The 21,730-nt window shown below is 44.0% G+C and overlaps 1 protein-coding gene across 1 annotated transcript in view; it reads right to left on the reverse strand.

Moving 5' to 3' along the window:
* Rbm28 (RNA binding motif protein 28) overlaps positions 1-21,523 on the reverse strand; it is a 39,349-nt gene extending 17,826 nt beyond the window's left edge. The window contains exons 1-12 of the mRNA XM_021659894.2: positions 21,320-21,523; positions 15,694-15,852; positions 15,330-15,424; positions 14,353-14,428; positions 14,033-14,125; positions 13,092-13,163; positions 11,183-11,381; positions 10,884-11,020; positions 8,503-8,575; positions 4,542-4,651; positions 1,705-1,778; positions 741-876 (exon numbers count right to left, since the gene is read on the reverse strand). Coding sequence (XP_021515569.1) covers positions 741-876; positions 1,705-1,778; positions 4,542-4,651; positions 8,503-8,575; positions 10,884-11,020; positions 11,183-11,381; positions 13,092-13,163; positions 14,033-14,125; positions 14,353-14,428; positions 15,330-15,424; positions 15,694-15,852; positions 21,320-21,437 — 1,342 coding nt within the window. The 5' untranslated portion in view covers positions 21,438-21,523. The remainder of the gene's footprint in view (positions 1-740; positions 877-1,704; positions 1,779-4,541; positions 4,652-8,502; positions 8,576-10,883; positions 11,021-11,182; positions 11,382-13,091; positions 13,164-14,032; positions 14,126-14,352; positions 14,429-15,329; positions 15,425-15,693; positions 15,853-21,319) is intronic.
* Between the last annotated feature and the right edge of the window lie 207 nt (positions 21,524-21,730).

Consider the following 21,730-nt stretch of genomic DNA (forward strand, 5'->3'; position numbering starts at 1 on the left):
TTGGATCCAAAAATAGCTACCGGGCCAAGTTCTAGACTTCAGACGTGCTCTAAAGACACAGTGAACATTTTGTAATTTTGTTCCTCTCTGCCTGGAAAACAGCATCATATTCATGCTGCAGGTCAGACAGAAAGGCGTGGGAGAAGCTCCGAGGGCAGCCACAATCCAGGTATCTGGGACACAGGACATTCCACCAACAACCTGCCCCTGGGATTTAGCTGCTCCTTGTGCAGCTGGGCACCAGCCACGATTAGTTGAGCCAGCACAGAGGACAGAGCTGCGCTCCCATGGCCTCAGAGCACAGGTTCACGGCCTGACGGTACTAAGCTGGAGCTATGCAATCACACAGGAGAAACTCTGGATTTTTTTTCAACTTAAAGCTAATTTCTCATTCTTTTCTGACATAAAGGGAAAGATACTAGGTAAACATTTAAAGATCTACCAATAATTCAAAAAAGTGTTTTTCAGTATCTTAAAAAAAAAAAAAAAACTCATTAAAGATGAAGACAAGCAGCAAGTAATTTGAGTTTCCCTCCTTGAAGGGAGAACGGGACAGGTTAATCTGCAGAATGGGTGGGGATTCCTAAAGCCACGTCTACGAAAGCAGAATCATAATAAAACACTGCGAAGGGGGAAGTTTGGGTCATTTATCTGAAACACATCTCAGAGCATGACTGCTGGCTCTGTCATGTCACAGGCCACGACTCAGATACCTGGCTCCTATCTCCTTCACTACTCACAGCCTTCGCGGGCCAGATAGAGGTTCCGTGTTCCTGTTGGCTTCTTCACCTTCTTTGTCTGAAGCTTTGCTGCCTCATCACGGGTCACAGCCAAGTCAACCTTGAGCTGCCGGCCGTCCAGTTTAAGCCCACCACCCTGAAACACATCACAAACTTCTCTTCAAATGCATGGCAAGCAGAAAGTGACGTACACAACAAGGAATGTGGCGAGAAGGGAATCAGCACACTAAAGGAAGCCAGGCCACGGTGTGTCTGCCTGGCTGGCTACACGTGGCCCCTGGAGACTCACAGTAGTTTCTACAACTGTGCAAAAGGTCCTATGTGTATGTACTTAAGACAACCAGCAGTAAGGAATTTACTTTAGCAGTTCAGTCCCAAAGTAGGCCTAAACTGAGGAAGATGTCTTATAAACCACTGGGTAGTATTTCAAAGCTAGAGAAATGGTAAGAACATTTAGGAGACAATGACAACACAGGTTAACATCTCAAAAACACGGAAAAATTCTCAGTGTCTACACTATGTCTATTAAGCATGCCTCCAGTTTCACAGATGCATTAACACTTTCTTTCAGTTATTAGCCTAAATAGAGGCTGATATGACAACAGTCAACGACTCCTAGAAATGTCAGGTCACAAGCCAGGCAGCGGTGGTGCACACCCTTAGTCCCAGCAACTAGGAGGCAGAGACAGGTGGAAATCCATGAATTCAAGACCAGTGTGGTCTACAGAGTGAGTTCTACGGCAGCCAGGGCTACATGGAGAGACTGTCTCGAACAACCAAAAATAAAAATATTGGTAACTGCACTCATCTCAAAGGGTGACTGATTAAGGCAGTACCTGCAATGCTCACTACCTAACAAACCTTTGTCTTAATAATAACAACAACAAAGCTTGGCGCAAGCATAAGCTCTCCCCGCTGGGAGCCATCATGCTCTAGGCACAGGGGGAGGATGCGCTTTCCTTACCTCAGCTTCTGGAGAGGCAGCTGCAAGGCATTTCTGAGCTGCTTCCTGAGTCATGAATTGTGCAAATGCACAGCCTGCAAAAAGACGCAGAATTTCATGAGATGCCCCCTCACTCCCACAGTAATCAAAGACAACCCAGAAAACATCCACAGCCTGAAACAAATGGAAGGCATAAGCGGCGTCCATGGGACAGGTACTATGTTAATCGGTGACGGATCATAGCCAGATTCCACAGCATACACATCTTTCCGGAGCATCTGTTCCTATCAACTGCCTCTTTAATGACACCCACATGACGGGATAAAGAAATCCAGCTAACCACTTAACTCGGCAGCAAGAAGTCCCTAAGAGAAGACGAGGCACAACTGTCTAACCCTGAAGTTAATTACAGCTCGTGGTCTCAGAGACACCTGAGAGACACCAAATGACAGCAAATATACCTCTTGAAGTAAAAGAGGCCTCTACTGTATGAATATTGTAGAAAACAGCCATGAGCAGCTCGGTTGTTGACTTATGAGCTAGAATCTTTATAAAGCATGCCTTTCATTGGTTAAACACAGGGCCAACTGATTTAAATGAATTTCTAGAATGGATTAAAACCACTTTTTACACAAATTCACCTCACAGTAAATTTCAAAACATTATGTTTCATAATATATTGTTGGTATACCTCGAAACTCAAAAGAGAATTCTCCCATGTGTCCCAGAGCTAGGACACTGTGTTCTGCCCCACACTGGACTGGATGCAGATTAATCTAAAGCATATACACAGTGGGCTAGCCCAAAAGTCACTGTCCTGAGTGACCTTCCCTAACTCCCAGACAGGGCCAAGCACTCCTGCTTGTGTATCCCCAGCCCCTCCCACCCTCTCCTGTCTCTTTCCTCACTGATTGGGTAGCATCTTCCCCAAACAAGTACTCCAGGAGCTGGACCACCTACGGCACTGCATGCTGCCAACAGTCAGCCAGAGGAAACCAGGTGGTCCAGCCTGGGAATCCATAGGCCGTGCGTCAGCATATCCAGCGAACACAACAGAAACACTTGCGAAAAACTGTCCAAACTGTTTCTACAAACAATGGAACAATTTATGTTTACTAGCGGTGTATGTTGACACATTTTGTTTGTTTGTTGTTTGGAGACAGGGTTTCTCTGTGCAGCCCTGGCTGTCCTGGACTCACTTTGTGGACCAGGCTGGCCTTGAACTCAGAGATCTGAATGCCTGTGCTTCCCAAGTGCTGGGATTAATGCTATGGGCCATCACCCAGCAAAATTGTGCTTTTAAAATAATTAATTATTAATATTAATAGAACAAAAGAGACATCTAGCAAATCAATTGCAGACTACATTGTAAAAATATTAACCTAATACCCTGTTATACTCTAAAAGAGAAAAAAAATGCTGTACTCTAGGCATTCTGAGAAATTCTACTTGGCCATTCTAGAAAAAACAACCAGAAAAGGTCCAAGAAGTGTGACTATGAGAGCTAATGATATTTTATTACTCTAGTTATTTTCCAGGTTAAAAACAAAACAAAAAAAACCAAAAACTAAGTTTACTGGAATTTAATATCCCTAAATTCCAGGGACTCTTCATTACTGCCTTACATTGTTTTAACTGAGTAAAAGTAAAAATTGGTCAAGGCTTAATCTTATCAATTGAAAAAGAGGTTAGAATCGAAATTCTTAACCATGGATAAACTCTTGAGAACCACAAACCCTCAGAAATAGCATTTTTCTTGGGGAGAGGCTTACAGCATTTGCTGGAACATAGGAAATCAACTATCAGAACAAGGGCTGGAGAGATTGCTCAGGGGTTAAGAACACCAGCTGCTCTTCCAGAGGTCCTGAGTTCAATTCCCAGCAACCAAATGGTGGCTCCCAACCATCTATAGTGAGATCTGCTGCCCTCTTCAGGCAAGCAGGCACACATGCAGACAGAACACTCTCTACAGAATAAATAATCAGAGCAAATGGTGCACTTGGGGATTATGGTTTATCTGTCATTGTCAACCTGACTGGATACAGAACCAGCCAGAAGCCTGAAGCCATACCCTTTGAGTATATTTGTGAAGGCCTTTCCAAAAGGATCATCACTGAAAGTGGGTGCTATTTCATGTTCTGGGGGCAAAAATCAAAGAAGAAACAGGAGAGAGTAAGCAGATCTTTAGCTTTACCCTTTCTTTGCTTCCTGGCCCACCATGAAAAGATCTGAGCTGTCTGTCCCCATCGTAATATACTGGATACTCTGAAACCAAAGCAAAATAAATCCTGCTTCCTTTATGTCAGATATTTGGTTACAATAACAGAAAAATAAAGGAACATGAAGCTTGAGCAAAATACTGCAGTCCATGAAGTAAGAGATTATGTAATCTAATAACATTCTAATAATCCAGCAGTGCGCGAGAATGAATGCTTAACCCTTAAGAGCAGGAAAACATCTCATGCACCACTCCTGCTACATAGGTTTTCTTTTGACTGTTGCCATGCAACAAAGTTTCTCTGTCAGTTTCTATCTCTAACAAAAGCATCAAAGAAAAAAAGTTCCCCATTAATTTCAAGCAATGTAGAATGATTAATACCAATGAGATGCTATCACATTTGAAATGCAAAAGAGAACAATAAATGGAATTCATTATCTTAAAGTAAATAAGCAAGTGCTTTAAAGGCTGAGACAAAATTAAGGCTGGCAAAATCATTAAGTAGCTGACTTTCACATCATGGAAGACAATCTCAGAATGTCCTTGGGCTTTTATGGAAGCCAAGAAAGAAAGTGGATAGAGTGTGTACCACCCAGAATCGATTCATTTATGTTCTTTCCTAACAGCTGGGGGCAAGTACCTTTAGAATGCTCGGTGTCTGGGTGCAAGACTATTCGCACATACTTAAGGTCACCAAATTGCTGGAGGATTTCCCCAAGCTCCTCTTCTTCTGAGTCAAACGAAAGGTTTCTGTGGAAAGAACAAAAATAACAAACACAGGTCACAAAAATTCCATGACAAAGTAAGATCTCCAGCTTCAATATGAGCCACATGAATTAGACATCAACTCTGATGGCTCCCTTGTTTACAACATTCTCCCTTGTTCAAAACTAGCATGCAAGAGCGGCCCCTAGTGGCTAAACCTAGGCTATAGCTTTCTGTTCCTCTGTCCCAATTTACTAACCTTCCCATATCAGCAGATTTTCCCACCTGGGGATTTAAAACTTAATGGACAAAAAAGACTAAGAGCTGCAGATACAGAGCCACTTCAAAACAGAAGTATCACTGGAATCCTACAGATGTGCTATATAAAAGTGACCAGGTAGTCATGTGAATATATGCATGAAAATGTTACTTAGCTCCACCCTTAAAGTAACAGACTTAATTTTTTTAATATGGTATCCCAGAGAAAAGACCCACCATCTCCAGCAGCAGAAGTCTCAAAACTGCCAAGGTTTTCACCTGAGGTTTGCACCTTGACAACACTGATTCTGTGAGCAAACCAGTATTCCTCCAACCTGTCTTCTTTTCACTTATTATGGCTGAAATTAATTCCTCTTACTACAACCAGAAATTTTCACAGCATGCTAGTAAGAAACATGTCTTTCTTTTATTGAGTTAGACATATTCCCCTCCATGTTAATTTGAAATCTGGATTTCAGCTAAAATTTTCTAAAGGAAAAAAAATTATTCAAAATAATACAAAAGAGAAACACGGTAAAGATGAGTAGACAAACAGAGGAAGGGAGAAAGGGACAGAAAGGGGGGAAGCGGAAGGGGAAGAACCTGAACTGAGCCTCTAAAGGTTTTAATATATCTTTAAATGTGTGTGTGTGTGTGTGTGTGTGTGTATGCACGTTCTCATGCCATGCAACACGTGACTACTGGAGGACAACCTGGTTCTCTACTTGCTGTGTTAGCGCTGAACATCAAGCTCAGGTTGTCAGACTGGCAGCAAGCCCCTTTCCCACTGAGCCACGTCGCTCCACAGCCGCTTGCGATGTAGGGAGACCAAGCAGACCTATGAAAATGTCCGTCTACCAGCCAGGAGGGCTGGACCAGCACTGCCAGGGAGCAGAATCTGTCTCCACTGCAAATGCGCCCCTGGAAACAGACATGCCTTCTGTGCTCTGGACACTGCTGTACACGAGAAGCGAGGGCTAAGAACGAGCTCCGCTGGGACAGGGCTTCCCTGGGCCCCAGCTTGCTTTCTGTTGCTGTGACATGACCGTGACTGACAGCTCTTAGGGAGAGAAGGACTGATTTCTTACAGCTCACAGCCCAACAGTGAGAGCAGCCATGGCAGAAGCTCATGGCAAGAACTGGAAGCAGACAGCATGGAGTTTTGTCTATGGGCTTGCTCCCCATGGCTTGCTCAGTTTGCTGGCTTTCTTTCAGGTGTATTTATTCTTACTTTATTTGTATGGATGTTTTGCCAGCATGTACGTCTGTGCACCACGTGCATTCAAATGCCATTAGAGGTCCACAGAGGGCATTGGATCCCCTGGAACTGGAGTTATCGACTGATGAAGATAAAAGCCACGACTCGGATGCCAGCTTACAACACACACTCCCCAACTCCACCCCCCCCACACACACCACTCCACCCCATCTACCCCCGTTAGCCAGTTCTCACACACTCGAACCTCCAGGCACCAGCCTTCTCCACTCAACAGTGGCTAACTAGTGAGTTTCTCCCTAAACCCCTTATGTTCCCACACTTCTGAGGAGCCCATGCCCTTCAGTCCCGTGTGGTCAGCAAGCTTTCCTCTCACTTTTGCTGGCTGCACTAGCAGACCCCGGAGCTCCCGCCTCAGAAAACCCTGTGGACAGGTCCTGGATTCTTCCTCTGGCCCACTAGGGTCTCTTTCTTGGTGACAGAGCCTGGGTACCGACCCCTCTGTCCCAGAGATCTCTGTTCTTGGTTTCTTGAGAGACATGGGGACATCCAGTCTCTTGACCTTGACCCACCAGTCTCTTCAGGCCCTCTCACTCTCCAAAATCCCAAAAATTCTCTTCCTCTCTGCTTCTTTAGCCAACTCCACTGTATGGGATACAGCAAGGAAGCTCTCCTTCCCTTGCTGCACACCATAAACTCCTCTCTATCATACTCAAAGACCTTTCTGTCTACATTTCCAAACCCCAATACTCCCTTATCCTTAACCAGCCTCTGCCTAGGCCTCAAACCCATCGTTTTGAAGCCACACTGCCTAAGTCCAAAAAAAATAAATAAATAAATAAAGAAGAAAGAAAGAAAGAAAGAAAGAAAGAAAGAAAGAAAGAAAGAGAAAAGGAAGAGAAAAACCCCTAATAGAACCTTCCAGCTGTGCAGGCCTTTACTGCATTAACTGCTGTCCCTCTGCCCTGTGAGTCTCTAACCCTTTGGCTATCCTTTTTATCATCCCTGACAATATCACTCACTTTTCAGTCCTAATCTTAAAGATGTTTTATTCTCAATACTCCTGGATGGTCCACTTCCAAGACCTTCTTGCTTCACACAAATGGATTCTGACACTCCACAATCCTGACAACTGACCTGGACTGTCCTTCCCCAGGGACTCAGAGACAGCCCCTAACTTTCTGGCCAGACTCTCCTACGGACCTGGCTTGCCTTCTCCCTCTTCCCTCCTGCCTGCTTCAGTATATAGATAAGTTCCTCTTTTACAGTCCTTCCCTCTCTGATAGTCAATCTCACACTGCCTCTCTCCTCAATTTCCTCAGCTCCAGAGGTTACCAACTCTCACCTCCAAAGCTCAACTGTCCTCTCCCCAAGTCATCTATCTTAGGTTCTCTCTCATGTCAAAGCACATTACAGTGGTTCTCCAATAATCCTTGTTCCCCTCCCCTCTCCCCATCTATAACCTGCCTTTGTCTCTTATTCCCTGCCCTTTGTCTCTCCAACACAAATACATGTCTTTTGTGCTGAGAACTTGTTTTTGGGGTGTCGTGAGCGGATACCGATCCTTTCAGTTGTGTCCTTCCCTGTGGGTGCTGGAAATCAAACCTGGGCCCTGTGGAAGAGCAGTCTCTTAACCACTGAGCCATCTCTCCAGACCTGTCAGCTTGCTTCCTTGTGACAACCCAGGACTACCTCCCTAGAGGCTAGGTCCCCTCACATTAATCACTAATCAAGAAAATGCCCCAGACTTGCCCGTGGGACAGTTTGATGGAAGCAATTACTCAGATGAATCTAGCTTCTATTAATGTGATAAAAAAAACCTACTCTGTACACCTAGCATTTGCACAGCCCTGAGTTTGATTTCTAGCACCATAGAAACTAGCATGGTGATACACAGCTGTAGTCCCAATACTCAAGGAGGTGAATGCAGGAGACTTCCAAGTTCAAGGTCATCTTTAGCTACATAGCAAGTTTGAAGCCAGCCTGAGATACATGAGACTCTGTCTCAAAATATAAAAACAATAAGAAGCAAAGAAAGAGAAGTTAGGCGCAGAGAGAGACATTCTCTAGGGCAAACAGCATGACCTCAGGACCTCTCCTAAAGCGGAGCTCAGAAGCAACTGAAAGATTCCGGAGGATGCTACTCCAGTTACAAGGCATCAACTCTAGAAAGAACCTGGACCCTCCTACCACTTACGTAAGCTTAAGCTCTTATCTGACATTCTCACTGGGATGCTCCTCGGATCACATGTGCTAACAAGTCCCATAGCATCTAACTATGTGCTAAAGAAAGGAGGGTGGAAAAGAGGGAGGGAGAAACAGGGCAAGGGGGGAGAGAAAAGAAGAGCCAGGACAGTAGGGGGCAAGCAGAGTAAGCCAGGGGACCTGTGCCTTCATGTGACTCTGCATAAGGAAGGCATACCTGATAAAAACAGTTTTCCCTTCGTTCACATCTGAGGGTAACTTCCTCTTCTTTTTCTTTGACACTGGAACGTCTAATGTAAAGAACAGCAACAAAACAAAATAAAAACAAAACAAAAAAGACCTCAAAGTCACATGGCTAACTTTTAAAATATTTTACCTAAATTAATTTTTTAAACTTTAAATGGATTAAGAATGTAACTAAATACATTAAAAGATGCTCAAACTCAAAATTAAAGAAAAGCAAAGCAAGACTGAGGATGTAGCTCAGGGGTAGAATGCACATTTAACAAAAACAAGGACGCTACCTTCAACCCCAGCAGCAAGAGAAAGAGAAAGAGGGGAGAAAGGACACAGCTCAAGGAAAAAAAGCTACCACTTTTTACCTAAATTGGCAAAGACCAACAGACTCCAATGTGGTAAAGGTCAGAGAGGAAAACTTCCCATATATTGCTGTAGCCACATAAATTAGCACACAGACACACACACTCACTATACTATATTGATTACATGTATGTGCACATGTATTTCTGCTTACAAGTGCATTCAAAATGTTCTCTAGGTATACAAGAAACATGACACTGATTGTCTCTGGAAATGTGGCTTAAGAGGTTAATGATCTGGGTGAAAAGGAAACTCACTGTGGTGTCTCATGCTTGGAACCCCAGCACTTGAGAGGCCAAGGTATGAAGGTCTCAAGTTCGAGGAGAGCATGCACTTCACTGTGAGACCCTTTCAAAAACAACACTTAAGAGAACACTTACATGCTATGTGTACACATACACATTTCTGGGGAAAAAGAATGCTTTAGAGAACTGTTAGGCTGGCAAAGAACTTTTGATTTCTTCATTAAGCTCCTTTGCATTATATCTTTTAACTTATTTGAGCCCCACAGGGTTTTCAAAAAAGAAATGACAGGAAGCAGATGAATCCAAACTCACTGTGCCCTCAGTGTAAAAGACTTGAATCCATCCTCATGAGCAAAATGTTTATTCCCTCTGTCTCTTATGCGGCCAAACCAAACCACCAGACTTGCAGAAATGAAAGCAAAACAGCTGAGTAAAAACACCCACTCCGGCAAACCTAACAACCAGCTACTGGCCATTCCTCATGATATACCGACCTGCCTTACCTGCTTCAATAAAGGGAGAGCATGGATTGCTAACAGTTCCACAAATGCTCCATAAATACTTGTCAGGAACTGAACTAACTCATGTGTGTCTCTCTAAACTCTCACAGTAAGCCCTTAACTCCTAGTGTCACTGTACTTAGAGACAGAGATGTCAGAGATGTAGCTGAGGCTGAGCGGAGAGATACAACTACAGCCTTACTATTTTCCTTATAAGACGACGGAAAAGAGAGCAGAGTTTGGGAATTTTTTTTATTTTGTTTTGTTCTCCTTGACCAACCCAAGAGGAAAAGCTACGTGAAGACAGTGAGCAGGTTAAAGTTTGGAAGGCAGAAACAGCATCTTGGTCTGGAGACGCCCTACCTCCAGAACTATAAGAAAATAAATCTGTCTTATTTGGGCCACAAGTCTGTACTATTTTGTTATGGAAGCCAAAGTTGACCTTACAGTTTTTCATCTCATTTCAAACTCATTTTATCTACATCTCAACTCAAAAAGGTTTTTTTTTTTTTTTTGTTCTGTTTGTTTAAAAATCTATTTGGTGTGTAAACATGTATTTATCCAGTTATTTGACTTAGACAATTAGAAGTGATAGCACCCTCAGAATTAAATACTCTCAAATAGTATTCCAAAGTCATCTTTAAGAAAAAACAAACAATAAAGACACAAGACTGCTCAGCTGGCAGAAGTTCACCTAGCATGTCTGAAGCCCTGGGTTCAAGCCCCAGAAGCCACAAATCAGACAGAGCAGTGCACACCTGCAGTCCCAGATGTGGGATTAGATTACAGGGAAGACAGGGATTGGTTCACTATCATTTTTAACTACATATTGGATCTGAGGGCCGCCGAGGATATAGAAGACCTGACTGAAAAAAGGGGCCTGAGGAGAGCAGACAGAGCAGTTAGTGGAGTGCTTGCCATGCACGCACCAGGGCTGTGCTTGACCCCACCAAGGCATGAGCGAGGAGTGGTGCCGCATGCCCGTCATGTGGAAGGTGGAGGCAGGAGCACCAAAAGCTCAAGTCTATCGACTAGTACAGAGCAGCCAGTTAGGCTGTCTCAAACGAGAGTGGAGGGCAGAGGGGAGGGAGGGGCAGGAATGGGAAGAAAAGCCTTACAAAAGATGCAAATAAAGGTTCCTTTTTTAGTAGTTAACAAAAACTTGATAGAAAACGATGTCCAAGAGGTTTGGGCAGAACTGGCAAACATTTCTCAGTAATTTACTCAAAGGCATTAGGAAGACCCCAGCACACCTTCCTCCTCCTGTTCTTCAGCACTGCTGTCACTCTGCACAGCTCCTTCATCATCGCTGCTGCCTCCCTCCTTCAGGTCACTGTCCTCAGAATGCTCTTCCTCGCAGCTTTCTTCAGGATCTGCTCTCTTGACTGCTCTGCAACAACACAGTTCAGCTCTCCTCATCTGGGCTGACACGTAAGCTACTGAGCTTATGACATATGCCAAATTTGCAGTGAAGAGGGTGCAGTAAAGACAAGAGCATCTTCCTCTCAGGAGAAACACTGTCTTCCCCTGGGGTCTCAGAATGTGCACCTACCCCTTCTGACTTTTCACATGCGTGGTCACTGTTGATTTTCTACTTCTCTCCTCATCATTATCATCTTCATCATCATCACTTTCTTCTTCTTCTTCTTCTTCTTCTTCTTCTTCTTCTTCTTTTTCTTTTTCTTCTTCTTCCACTTTGCCATTCTTTTTACCTGATTCCTGATGCTTCTGCTCACTGCTTTTCTTTCCACCTATGGAGGAAGATAAAGAAAGGAATTCACTGACTATCCAAAACAAGGTTTTTTTTAACAGGAATAATTAATAACTCAAGTTCCTAGTTTTTTTGGTCTTTTTTTCAGGATTCCCTAATTTTTTTCTTACTACACAGTCAGGCTTTCATTTCTATTAGTTAATTCTATATCCTCCAATTCAATCAGCCACAGACCAAAGAGGATTTTTAAGAACACTGTGTCTATAATGAATATCTAAATTTTTGTCAATATTCCCTGGACAAGTCAGTGTAACAGCTACTGCATAGCTTTCTGTTATACTAGGCTTACAAATAATTTAAAGAGGATTTAAAATACACAGAAGGCTGATGGTTTGAATACAAACGGTCCCCATAGGCTCATAAAGAGTGGCACTATTGTAAGGTGTGGTGTGTTGGAGTAGGTGTGGCTTTGTGGAAGTAGGGGTGGGCTATGAGGTTCTCTTCCTGCGCCTGCTGATCCAGATGTAGGACCCTCAGCTCCTTCTCCAGCACCACGTCTGCCTGCAGGCCGCCATGCTTCCCACCAGGATGATAAGGGACTAAAATCCTGAAACTCTAAGCCGGCCCCAATTAAATGGTTTCCTTTATAAGAGTTGCCTTGGTCATGTGTCTCTTCACAGCAATGGAAACCCTAACTAAGGCAGAAATGTTGCGTTCTATAGTTTTGAGCATCTGAAGATTTGGGTATCTGAGCAGTCTGTGGCTCAGTTCTTCACAGACACAAAAGATGACGGCAAATAGTATCAGCAAAAACAAGAGAAGACAGAAAATTGTCACCACCTGAATTAGAGTCCTCTTTTTCTTGTCACCAGAAGGTTACCCTGCTCCAGAATGAGAGAAACAGCAACAAAACTCTTCACAAAGGCCCCACTTACACACCACAGCACATAAAACGGCTCGCCCTGGCCCTCCATCAATTTTCGTTTTGATGTATAATACTCCTGAGCCTCTGGGGACTAAAAAGCATCTGCTTCCCCTCATTAAAGAAGTTGCGTAGAAGGTCATTAGTCTACGCAAATAGAGGTGCCCGCCTGCGCGCCTGCGCACCACGAGCACACAGTGCCCTCAGGGGCAGGACAGGGTGTGCGAGCTGCCAAGTAGATGCTGAGGGACTCGGAGTCCCTCGAGGAGAAACGGCTTTAACTGATGAGCTCCACAGCCCTGCTCTCTCTTCATGACTCACTAGCATGGGGTGACCAGAACAGTGAAGTAGAGGGAAGAATGAACAAACTAAGGGCCCCTCCTAACTCATACCCAGACCACAGATGTGAGTTTAGATGCAAAAGATCCTACGCTCGGTGATCAGATACCAAGCAATCATATGTGAGCTGTCAAGAAGCCCTGAGCCTAGGAACCTGAAGATCTTCCCGGATGCTTTGCCTCTTAGGGGGTGAGGGATGGCGGCTAACCTTATGCTTTGTGTATCTCCAGCTCAATATTCCTAGTCCAACAGGAAAGTTCTGATATACTTTCATCAAAACACGAGAATTGTTGGGCATGGTGGCACACAGCTTTAATCCCAGGACTTGGGAGGCAGAGGCAGGCAGATCTCTGAGATCAAGGCTAGACTGTTCTACATAGCAAATTCCAAAACAGCCAAGACTATGTACAGAAATGTGTCTCAAAATAAAGAACTACAAGAGTTGTTTCCACCCTTCCAACCTGCCTACCTACCACCAACACCTCTTACCTGGGGCAGAAGCAGGCTGAGTATCTTTGTATTTGTCCTTTGCCACAGCCCAGTCCACAGCCACAGTCCGTCCTGCCAAACAGAGAGGTGCTATCAGAGACACTTTCTCCCTCTAATATTCCTCCTTCCCATCCATCAAAAGACAGCCACAGGATTACTGGAGACAAGGAAATGCCAATTCTGAGACTATTTTGGTTGTGAGCTTAGCCTTTAATCGCTGAGCTGGCTCTCCAGCCCACTACTGGTTCCTAAAGATAGAGAGGCAGGAAAATCTTGAGTTCCAGATCAGTCTGGACTACCTTGCAAGATACTGTTACAAAACAAAAACTAAACTAAAAATGCTCTCAGCAGCTCTTTTTAATCCTTAACCCTTTAACAGAAATCCTGCTTTTTTACACAGCCACCTTGGGTAATACAAGATAAACAAAGAATATTAAATGTGTTTTTAGTTTACAGACATTCTGGAAGAATGGAAATCCTGTTCAGAGGTTAGGAAAGACTGAGCTGCCCCTTTCCATCAGCTCCTGACCGTGCATGGACGTGGATGAATTACGGCCACCGAGAGAGGAAGGGCGCTAACATACACTCACCGGCAGCTCTGTCCAGGACAGCCAGGGAGACCTCCAGAAGACATGCCAAGTGAAGGAAAGGCTCCAAGGTTGGTTTAAGATTAAATACTAGAAAATGTCACCAAATATTGCAGTGCTGGTGCATGCTTATAATCCTAGTCCTCAGAGGTGGAGGCCAAAAGATTAGGTGTTCAAGGCCATCCTCTGCTATTTCGGGAACTCAAGACTACCCTGGGCTACACGAGCTCCCATTTTAACAATAAGATCCTAAGCATCAGAAACATCTTTTGAACATACAAAAAAAAGGCACTTATTCACTCACGTACAGAAATAACAAATAACTAGGTCACGGTATGAGTATAGAAGACTTACCTTTTATCTCTTTCATATTCATGCCTTTGAGCGCTTTTCCTGCTTCAAGGAGGTTTTTGAACTGAACAAAAGCAAAACCACGCATCTTTCCATCTGTCAACAAATGTACGAAACGTCAGAGGCAGCAGGGGGTAGCCAACATTCAACATTCAGCCAGCACTCAAGAGGCAGAGACAGTAGGCTTTCTGTGAGTCTGAGGCCAGCCTACTCTACAAAGTTAGTTCCAGGACAACAAACACAGAGGAAACCCTGTCTTAAAACAAAACAAAACACACCACCAACAACAAAAAAAATCATCTCACACAAAGGTGCGCAAGTACCTGGCTTCCTTGGGATATTCACTTCCAGAACAGTTCCAAAGTGAGCAAATACTGCGTTCAAGTCAGCTTCTGAACACTAAAGCCAAACGGAAAAAGGAAAACCAAAGATAATATCACAGCAAAAAATGTAAAACATCGAGACTAAGTTCATTTTCTGGAATAGTCTGAATATTTTTATCCCTCCCCCCTTTCACTTTCAAGATTGGAACAGCAAATCACTTACTTTGTATCTAAGAAGCCAAAAAAAAAAAAAAGGAAAACAGCCAGACACTGCATCCCATACCTATAATCTCGGAGCTCAAGAGATGGAATCGGGTGGATCAGAAGTTAAAAGGCTAGCCTCAGCCAGGTGTGGTGGCACTCAGAGGACAGAGGCAGGAGGATCTCTGTGAGTTCCAGGATAGCCAGAGACTCAAACAAACAAAACCCACAAATGAACAAAAAAAAAAGTCTAGCCTAGGCTAGAAAGTTTGAGGTGTACATGAGCTACAAGAAACTCTTTCTTACTCAAAAAGAGAGAAGCTGAACACACAGGTCTTTTTCTCAGTAGCAGCTTCCTCCAAAAGAAAGCCTATATTACACTTCATATACACTTCATATACACTTCATATACACTTCATATACACTTCATATATTCCCTAAGTCCTTTAACAGTATGCTTTTAATTTTATTAGGGGGGGACAATGTGTGTGGGAATCAGAGGACAACCTGCAGCATGGTATCCTTCCACCATGCTGGACCCAGGGATCAAACCTCAGGTCATAAGGCTTGGCAGCAAGAACCTTTACCCACTGAGCCATCTTGCTTGCCCCTTAACAAACAGGTCCATTTTTTATTTTTTTCAGTTCAACAGGCTAAGGTTTGTTTCCCAGAAGAATCTGGCTCAGTACCAAACACCGTCTTGGTGAGGAGCTCTACCAACAAGCCTGCCGTGGCTCCAGCACCCTCCGCAGCATGCGCTTAGTTGCGCCACTTACCTTGAAGCTGAGGTTCCGGATAATTAATCTGGCTTTCTTATCTGCCACTTTGGCTTTTTTGGGCTTTGGTTCCTTCTTCGGAGACTCTGAATTTTCTAAAAAGTGAAACACATGGGTTAAGTCTGCAAACCTACTTCTAAGCTAGACATAAGTGGACATTATTTGCCTTGAGGTCAAGCATGCAATATCCAGGAATACCAGATTTCCCAGATAGAGGTGAAGCGAATGACTTAACGCATACCAGAGGAGTTTCAAAAACAAAAAGAAAACTGGGAACTCAAGTTCTGGAAACTATCTCCCAGCTCTCTGACCTTCTCTCAATTTCAGTGTCTTCTTTAACCCTGGAGAATTACTAGAAACTCACCATTTTTTCTCTTTTCCTTGGACTTGTTCTTCAGTTTTTTCTTGGCAACAGTCACGTTAATCTTGCAACCTTCAAAGGTAGTGATCTCCTTGACAGCCCTCTGAACATCTTCAAGCATGGAGAATGTAACATAGCCAAAGCCTCGGCACACCTTACTCCCTAGAAGAAGGCAGGAAGGAAGCAAATGGGAGTAAGAGGACACAGAATCCTAAAAGGGCTGAACCAAAGCCTTCAAAGCCTAAGCCAGCAGGTTTTCTCCCCGACCACCCTGTGAGTGATCCATCAAAGACACAAGTCTCAAAAGGAAAAGAGCCAAGGCTGGGGTCATTAGCTCCTTCCCCACTTTACTCGGGACTGTTCTCTCATTTCCAAATGCTGTTATTGCCTCTTCTTATCCCAGCCCTGATAATCTTAATATGAAGAACCCATGATATACATTCAGCCTTCAAAGAAGAACTGAACATTAAATAATGAAAGATCACCAAAAAGGGCAGGAAAAATACATATGGTAGATTTGAAATATCAAATTACAAAAATGAAGTCTTTTCTCAGAAAATACCAGCAGAGTAAGGCCCTCAAAAAAGAACCTCAAAAATAAACACTATTTTAGAAACCTCTGGGTATTATTAACATTATATCATCAAGACCTTAGCATTTCAGTATCAAATTAAATATTTCCAAAGAAGATATAAGCCCCTGGCCTTTAGTGCTTTTACCAGCTGAACCCATCCTGCCAACCCTCAACATGAATGGTGTTTTTAAATTTTTGTTTATTTTTATTTCGTGGGCACTCGTGATCTTAGCTTCAGAACACTCCAAGCTAGGTAAAATAAATATTACCAGCCTTTCTTTCCAAAGAATAATTTGAGATAGAGAAAAATAAATAAATGTCAAAACAGTGTTGAGAACTAAGCTAAGGGGCTAAAGAGATGGCCCAGTGGTTAAGAGTAATGAGGTTTGGAACTGGGGTTCAATTCCCGGTATCTACGTGGTCCACAACCACCTGTAACTCCATTCCCAGGGGATCTGATGACCTCTTCTGGCCTCCAAGGACACCAGGGCACCAGGCACATGCATAGTGCACAGGCATACATCAAGGCAAAACACCCATGCACACAAAATTCAAAAGTTAATTTTTAACAGAACTAAGGTTTTAACAGAACTAATTCCTCCTTGCCAGCCTCATGAGACTCTCCAACAAAGAGTACCAGGACCAAAAAGATGGATAATAACTTATCACGGCCCTTTATTTTGGGAGGAGGGGTAACAGTAAAACTGTAAATAATTTCACACGCACACACACACACACACACACACGCACACGCACACGCACACACACACACGCACACGAACGCACGCCCAACTATAGTGGAGATGGCTGCCCACGACCTGCAGAAGAGACAACTCTCATGCTCTGCTTCCCTTTCGAACACACTTACATCTCCTCTAGAGGACACGCGACCTAACGGTGTGGCATCGGATTGTATCTTTACACACTGGTTGCACAGCTGACACACGGCACCAGGAAGCAGAGGGTGACATGGACATCGGTGTGTGTTCTCTTACAACTTCCTCTCTCAAAAGCCTATCACTCACCTTTCAGAAAGTAACAACATCAGTTCAATAAAAACATAGCTGCTCAAATGTGGAGGCAGCGCCCAAACGAAGGCACATGCACTGACCGTGTTCCCAAAATCAAACACCTGCCACGTGCACTCAGGATCTCCACACCCACAGGTGTCACGCAGACGCCATCAGGGGAGCCCTGCATCCCCACCCCTCCTCCACCCCTGGAGTACAGCACTTCTTCTAGTGCACCTCACTTGCCTGGATAGAAAAGGTGATGATTTCTCTTAAAAGGGGTCTGAGAGAGGATGAGGATTTAGAGCAAGAACACCAGGTTTACAGGAAGGGCACACAAAGCTCATAGTCCACAGATGTGAGTTTGGCACTTGTCTAAGGCTTTGGCAACTTCCCTAATTCAACGTGCCAGGCCATGGTGGAAGAGAGTGGTCTTTGGCACCACCTGTACACCTCCAGCAGCAATGCTTCCTGGGTAGTGTGGTAAGGGTGAAGCAGAATCTTGAATGCACTTGAACTCTTCCTCCCCAGAGCTCAGCAATGGCAGCAGAAAAAAAACACCTTAATGCTTCTTTCTTGTTTTGTTTTTCCTTTTCTTTTTTTTGAAACAGGGTCTTATATAACCCAATTGATCTCAATTTTCTGATCCTCCTGCCTCCACCTACCAAGTGCTGGGATTACAGTCACACCCACCACTCCTGGCATCACATTAGTGTGGAGACATTCTTATGTGAACTAAGAGAACAGCCCGGCAGGAGCTGCTTCTTTCTGTCCCTCAGGTGGGTCCTGGGGATCAAACTCAAACTGTTAGGCTTGAGAGCAAGTGCTTTTACCAGCTAAACCCATCCTGCCAACCCTCAACATAAATGGTTTTTTTTATTTTATTTATTTTTATTTCATGGGCATTGGGGTGTTGCCTGCATGTATGTCTATGTGATGGTGTCGGATCCTCTGCAATTGAAGTTATGGACAGTTGTGAGCTGCCATGTGGGAATTTGAATTCAGGTCCTCTGGAAGAGCATCCAGGGCTCTTCACTGCTGAGCCATCTCTCCAGCCCTGATGAATGTTTCTTAAACTGCACATTATTACCAAGTAGTGAATGACTAGAATTTTAAAAACAATCAAAAAAAAAGTGCAGCTGGGTGTGGTGGCACACACCTGTAATCCCAACACTCAGGAGGCAGAGGCAGGTGGATCTCCAGCCTGGTATACAAAGAGTCTAGGACAGCCAGAGCTACACAGAGAAGTCCCATCTCCAAAATACCACAAAAAACAACAGAAAAAAAAAAAGTAAATCCATACATGGTAAAGGATAAGTACTTGTGAGAGTTTTGTTTTCCATTTGTTTATTTATTTATCTATTTATTTATTTATTTATTTACTTTTAAAGGCAAAGTCTTGCTATATGTCCCAAGCTGAACATCTTTGAGTGCCTGTATACAGTTGTGATTAGCCTACGTATGTCAGGTTGTTAGAGGCCTTTTAAGGTTAATGACAAAAAGAAACTGAGGGAATGGGTAGGTTTTTGTAAAACTGATTTAAGGGAAATCAGTAAAGTGGTTGGTTACAATGGTTAAGGACTATGGCAAAAAAAAAAAAAAAAATTCTCAGGCCAAGATTTTATTGTAGAGAACTTTAAACGCAAGACATGAACAAATAAAAAATCTGGCTCTCCCCTACCCCTACCTGAGACAGGGTTTCTCTGTAGCCTTGGCTGTCCTGGACTCACTTTGTAGACCAGGTTGGCCTTGAACTCAGAGCAGTCTGCCTCCAAGTGCTGGGATTACAGACATGTGTCACCTCGACCGGCTGCCTCATTTTCTTTTTTTAAAGGTACATTAATGTACAACACTCTCACTCGCTCCTTTGGCTCTATCTATACTTAAAATGACAAATTAGATGCCATAGCTTTTACGTCAGAGCATCAGAACCACGTTAACAAGCCTAACTATAACTTCTGTTACCAAGAAATTGAAGCTAAAGCACAAATCAGGCTCCCTAGTTATGTACTCAGAAATCATGGAGGGGAAATGGGGTCTCCCTCATGCCAGTTCTCCCCAGCTGCTCTGCTGAGAGGCTGAGAGAGCTACCTAGACAAACGCCTGCTGAGGTAGGAGGCGGCTAAATGTATGCTCTGGGTAACAAGGATCTCTCGAGGTTTCCCTGGGAAATCCTGTCGAGAAAGAAATACTTTCCACATGAAAAATCACTAAAATCCTTTCACATTCTAATACATGCCAACTCTCCATACTAGATAATCTAATGCACGCCAGACAGAATGTGATGCATATAGCAAGCCACACACCTTTCCAGCGACTCAAGGCGAAATCCTTGAGTCAGACCTGACTCCAGTACTCCTCTCTGACTCAGGCTCCAAAACTAATGCTTCAGCAGATCCTGTTTTACCTTAACAAGGTCCAATACAAAACAACTTTCCCCACTTCCATTGCTATTATCTTTGTCCAACACCACAATCTCTCTCCCAATTACTCCTAGAGCCTACCAACTGGTTCCTTCTCTTCTATTCTCTAAAAGTCTATTCACCACACAACAGCTAGAAAGACTGTCAAAGTCTAAAAGATCAGCCACTGCTCTCTGCTTATCAATGACTTCCCCACAGCAGAATAAAAGTTTGAAATAGTCAGCACAGTCCTATCTGACCTGGCACTCATGTCCTCCTTTTGTAATTCTCTTTCTTGTCTTTATTCACTTCATTGTCAGCCTGCTCTCTTCTCATACAACAAGGACACAGCTGCTTTAATAAAAGGTGCTGCTTCCTGAATTCGCACTGTCTGTTCCCTAGGAACTCTAAGTTCACTCTCTCTCTTCGAACAGGTCATCATCCCTAGTCACTCTACACACACACACACACACACACCTCCCTACATCCTTTTCGACTTACTTTTCTCCTTAGCATTCATCACCATTATCAACGTGTAGTTTGGTCATTTATTGGCTGTCGTTCAACATGTAATGACAGAGTATCTGATTCGGTGTCACACACTTATTGTACCCCAAGGACAGCCAATGATGTTCTGAAACACAGCTGGTGTTCAAGAAATATTTGTCAAATAAATGAATGAACAGCATACTAAGAGTTTGGCATGCACTAATCGACTGAGTCCTCTTGTTACACAAACTTCAAATAATTAAATGTCCTTAAAACTTATATTCCTGGGGCTGGAGAGATGGCTCAGAGGTTAAGAGCACTGCTTGCTCTTCCAGAGGTCCTGAGTTCAATTCCCAGCAACCACATGGTGGCTCACAACCATCTGTAATGGACTCTCACGTTCAGGTGTACATGCAGGCAGAACATTGTATACATAATAAAATAAATATATCTTTAAAAAAAACTTAAAAAAAATCTTTAATAAAAAAAACTTATATTCCTCTATTTAAAAAATGAGATTAAGACTCTCTGCCCTATAAATTTGTTGCCTATGTCAAATTAAACGACCTCCCAGCCTAGTAATCGTCTGCCTCTCACTCGGCCATACTGACGCTTTATTGAATGTTAGTTTGAGTTGTTTGTTTGAGACAGGGTCTTGCTAGGTAATCCGAGCTGGCCTGAACCTGCTAGCATATAGACCAGGCTGTCCTCGAATTCCAAGCAATCGTCCTGCCACGACCTTCCCTAACGCTACAGCCATTACGGCAGGCTAGTAGATCAGTAGCCTTTGAACTTTTGACCACGCGCAATGAAGAGGAAAACGCAACAGAAAGGTAAAGTGGGTGTCCTGCCTTTCATAAATCAACCTTATTGGCCAACCTACAGCAGAGTCCGTTTAGAAAGGAAACTTAGTTCCCGGTCCGGTATCTTTGGAGAAGGCAAGGGACTGGATGGTAACAGCCGAAGGCTCCCGTTATTAACCACACGATTCAAGAGGCTAAGTGGAGGAGGACTGCCGGTAGAGAATTCGAGGCCAGTGTGGGCTACAACGTGAGAGCCGCGTCTCAAAACAAACAGGGACCGGACAGCTCCCTGAAGTTCGACCTGGTCAGCTCCCAGGAGCGCGCAGCCCTCCCCACCGTCCCGCTGCTCACCTTTCTCGGTCACCACGAAGCATTGCTTCACCGGACCCACCTGACTGAACAGCTCTTCCAGCTGCTCACTGCGAGCCGAGGGCGGGAGGCGGCCCACAAAGAGAGTCAGACCGGCCATGAGGCCGGGAAACGCCTGCGAGGCCACGAGAGAACCGCACGAGCGCGAGCCAGCCCAGGGATGAGCTCCGGCCGGAAGAGCGCGCCAAGTTGCCGGAAGACCCAGGAAGTGTTCGTTGATCAAAAGTGTCCGGGGAGAAAACGCAGAGGGGCAAGAAGAAAAGGTTCCGGAATTAAAAGGAAAGATGACGTCGTCGGGGCACAGCTTCTTGAGACTGTCTACGCTCAGTCCTAGCTAGCACCGACCCTGCCACTGGGGGAAACTTGTCACCAACAATTTTCCCCTCTCTTTAA

This window comes from Meriones unguiculatus, chromosome 21, assembly GCF_030254825.1.
Source record: "Meriones unguiculatus strain TT.TT164.6M chromosome 21, Bangor_MerUng_6.1, whole genome shotgun sequence".
Lineage (NCBI taxonomy): Eukaryota > Metazoa > Chordata > Mammalia > Rodentia > Muridae > Meriones > Meriones unguiculatus.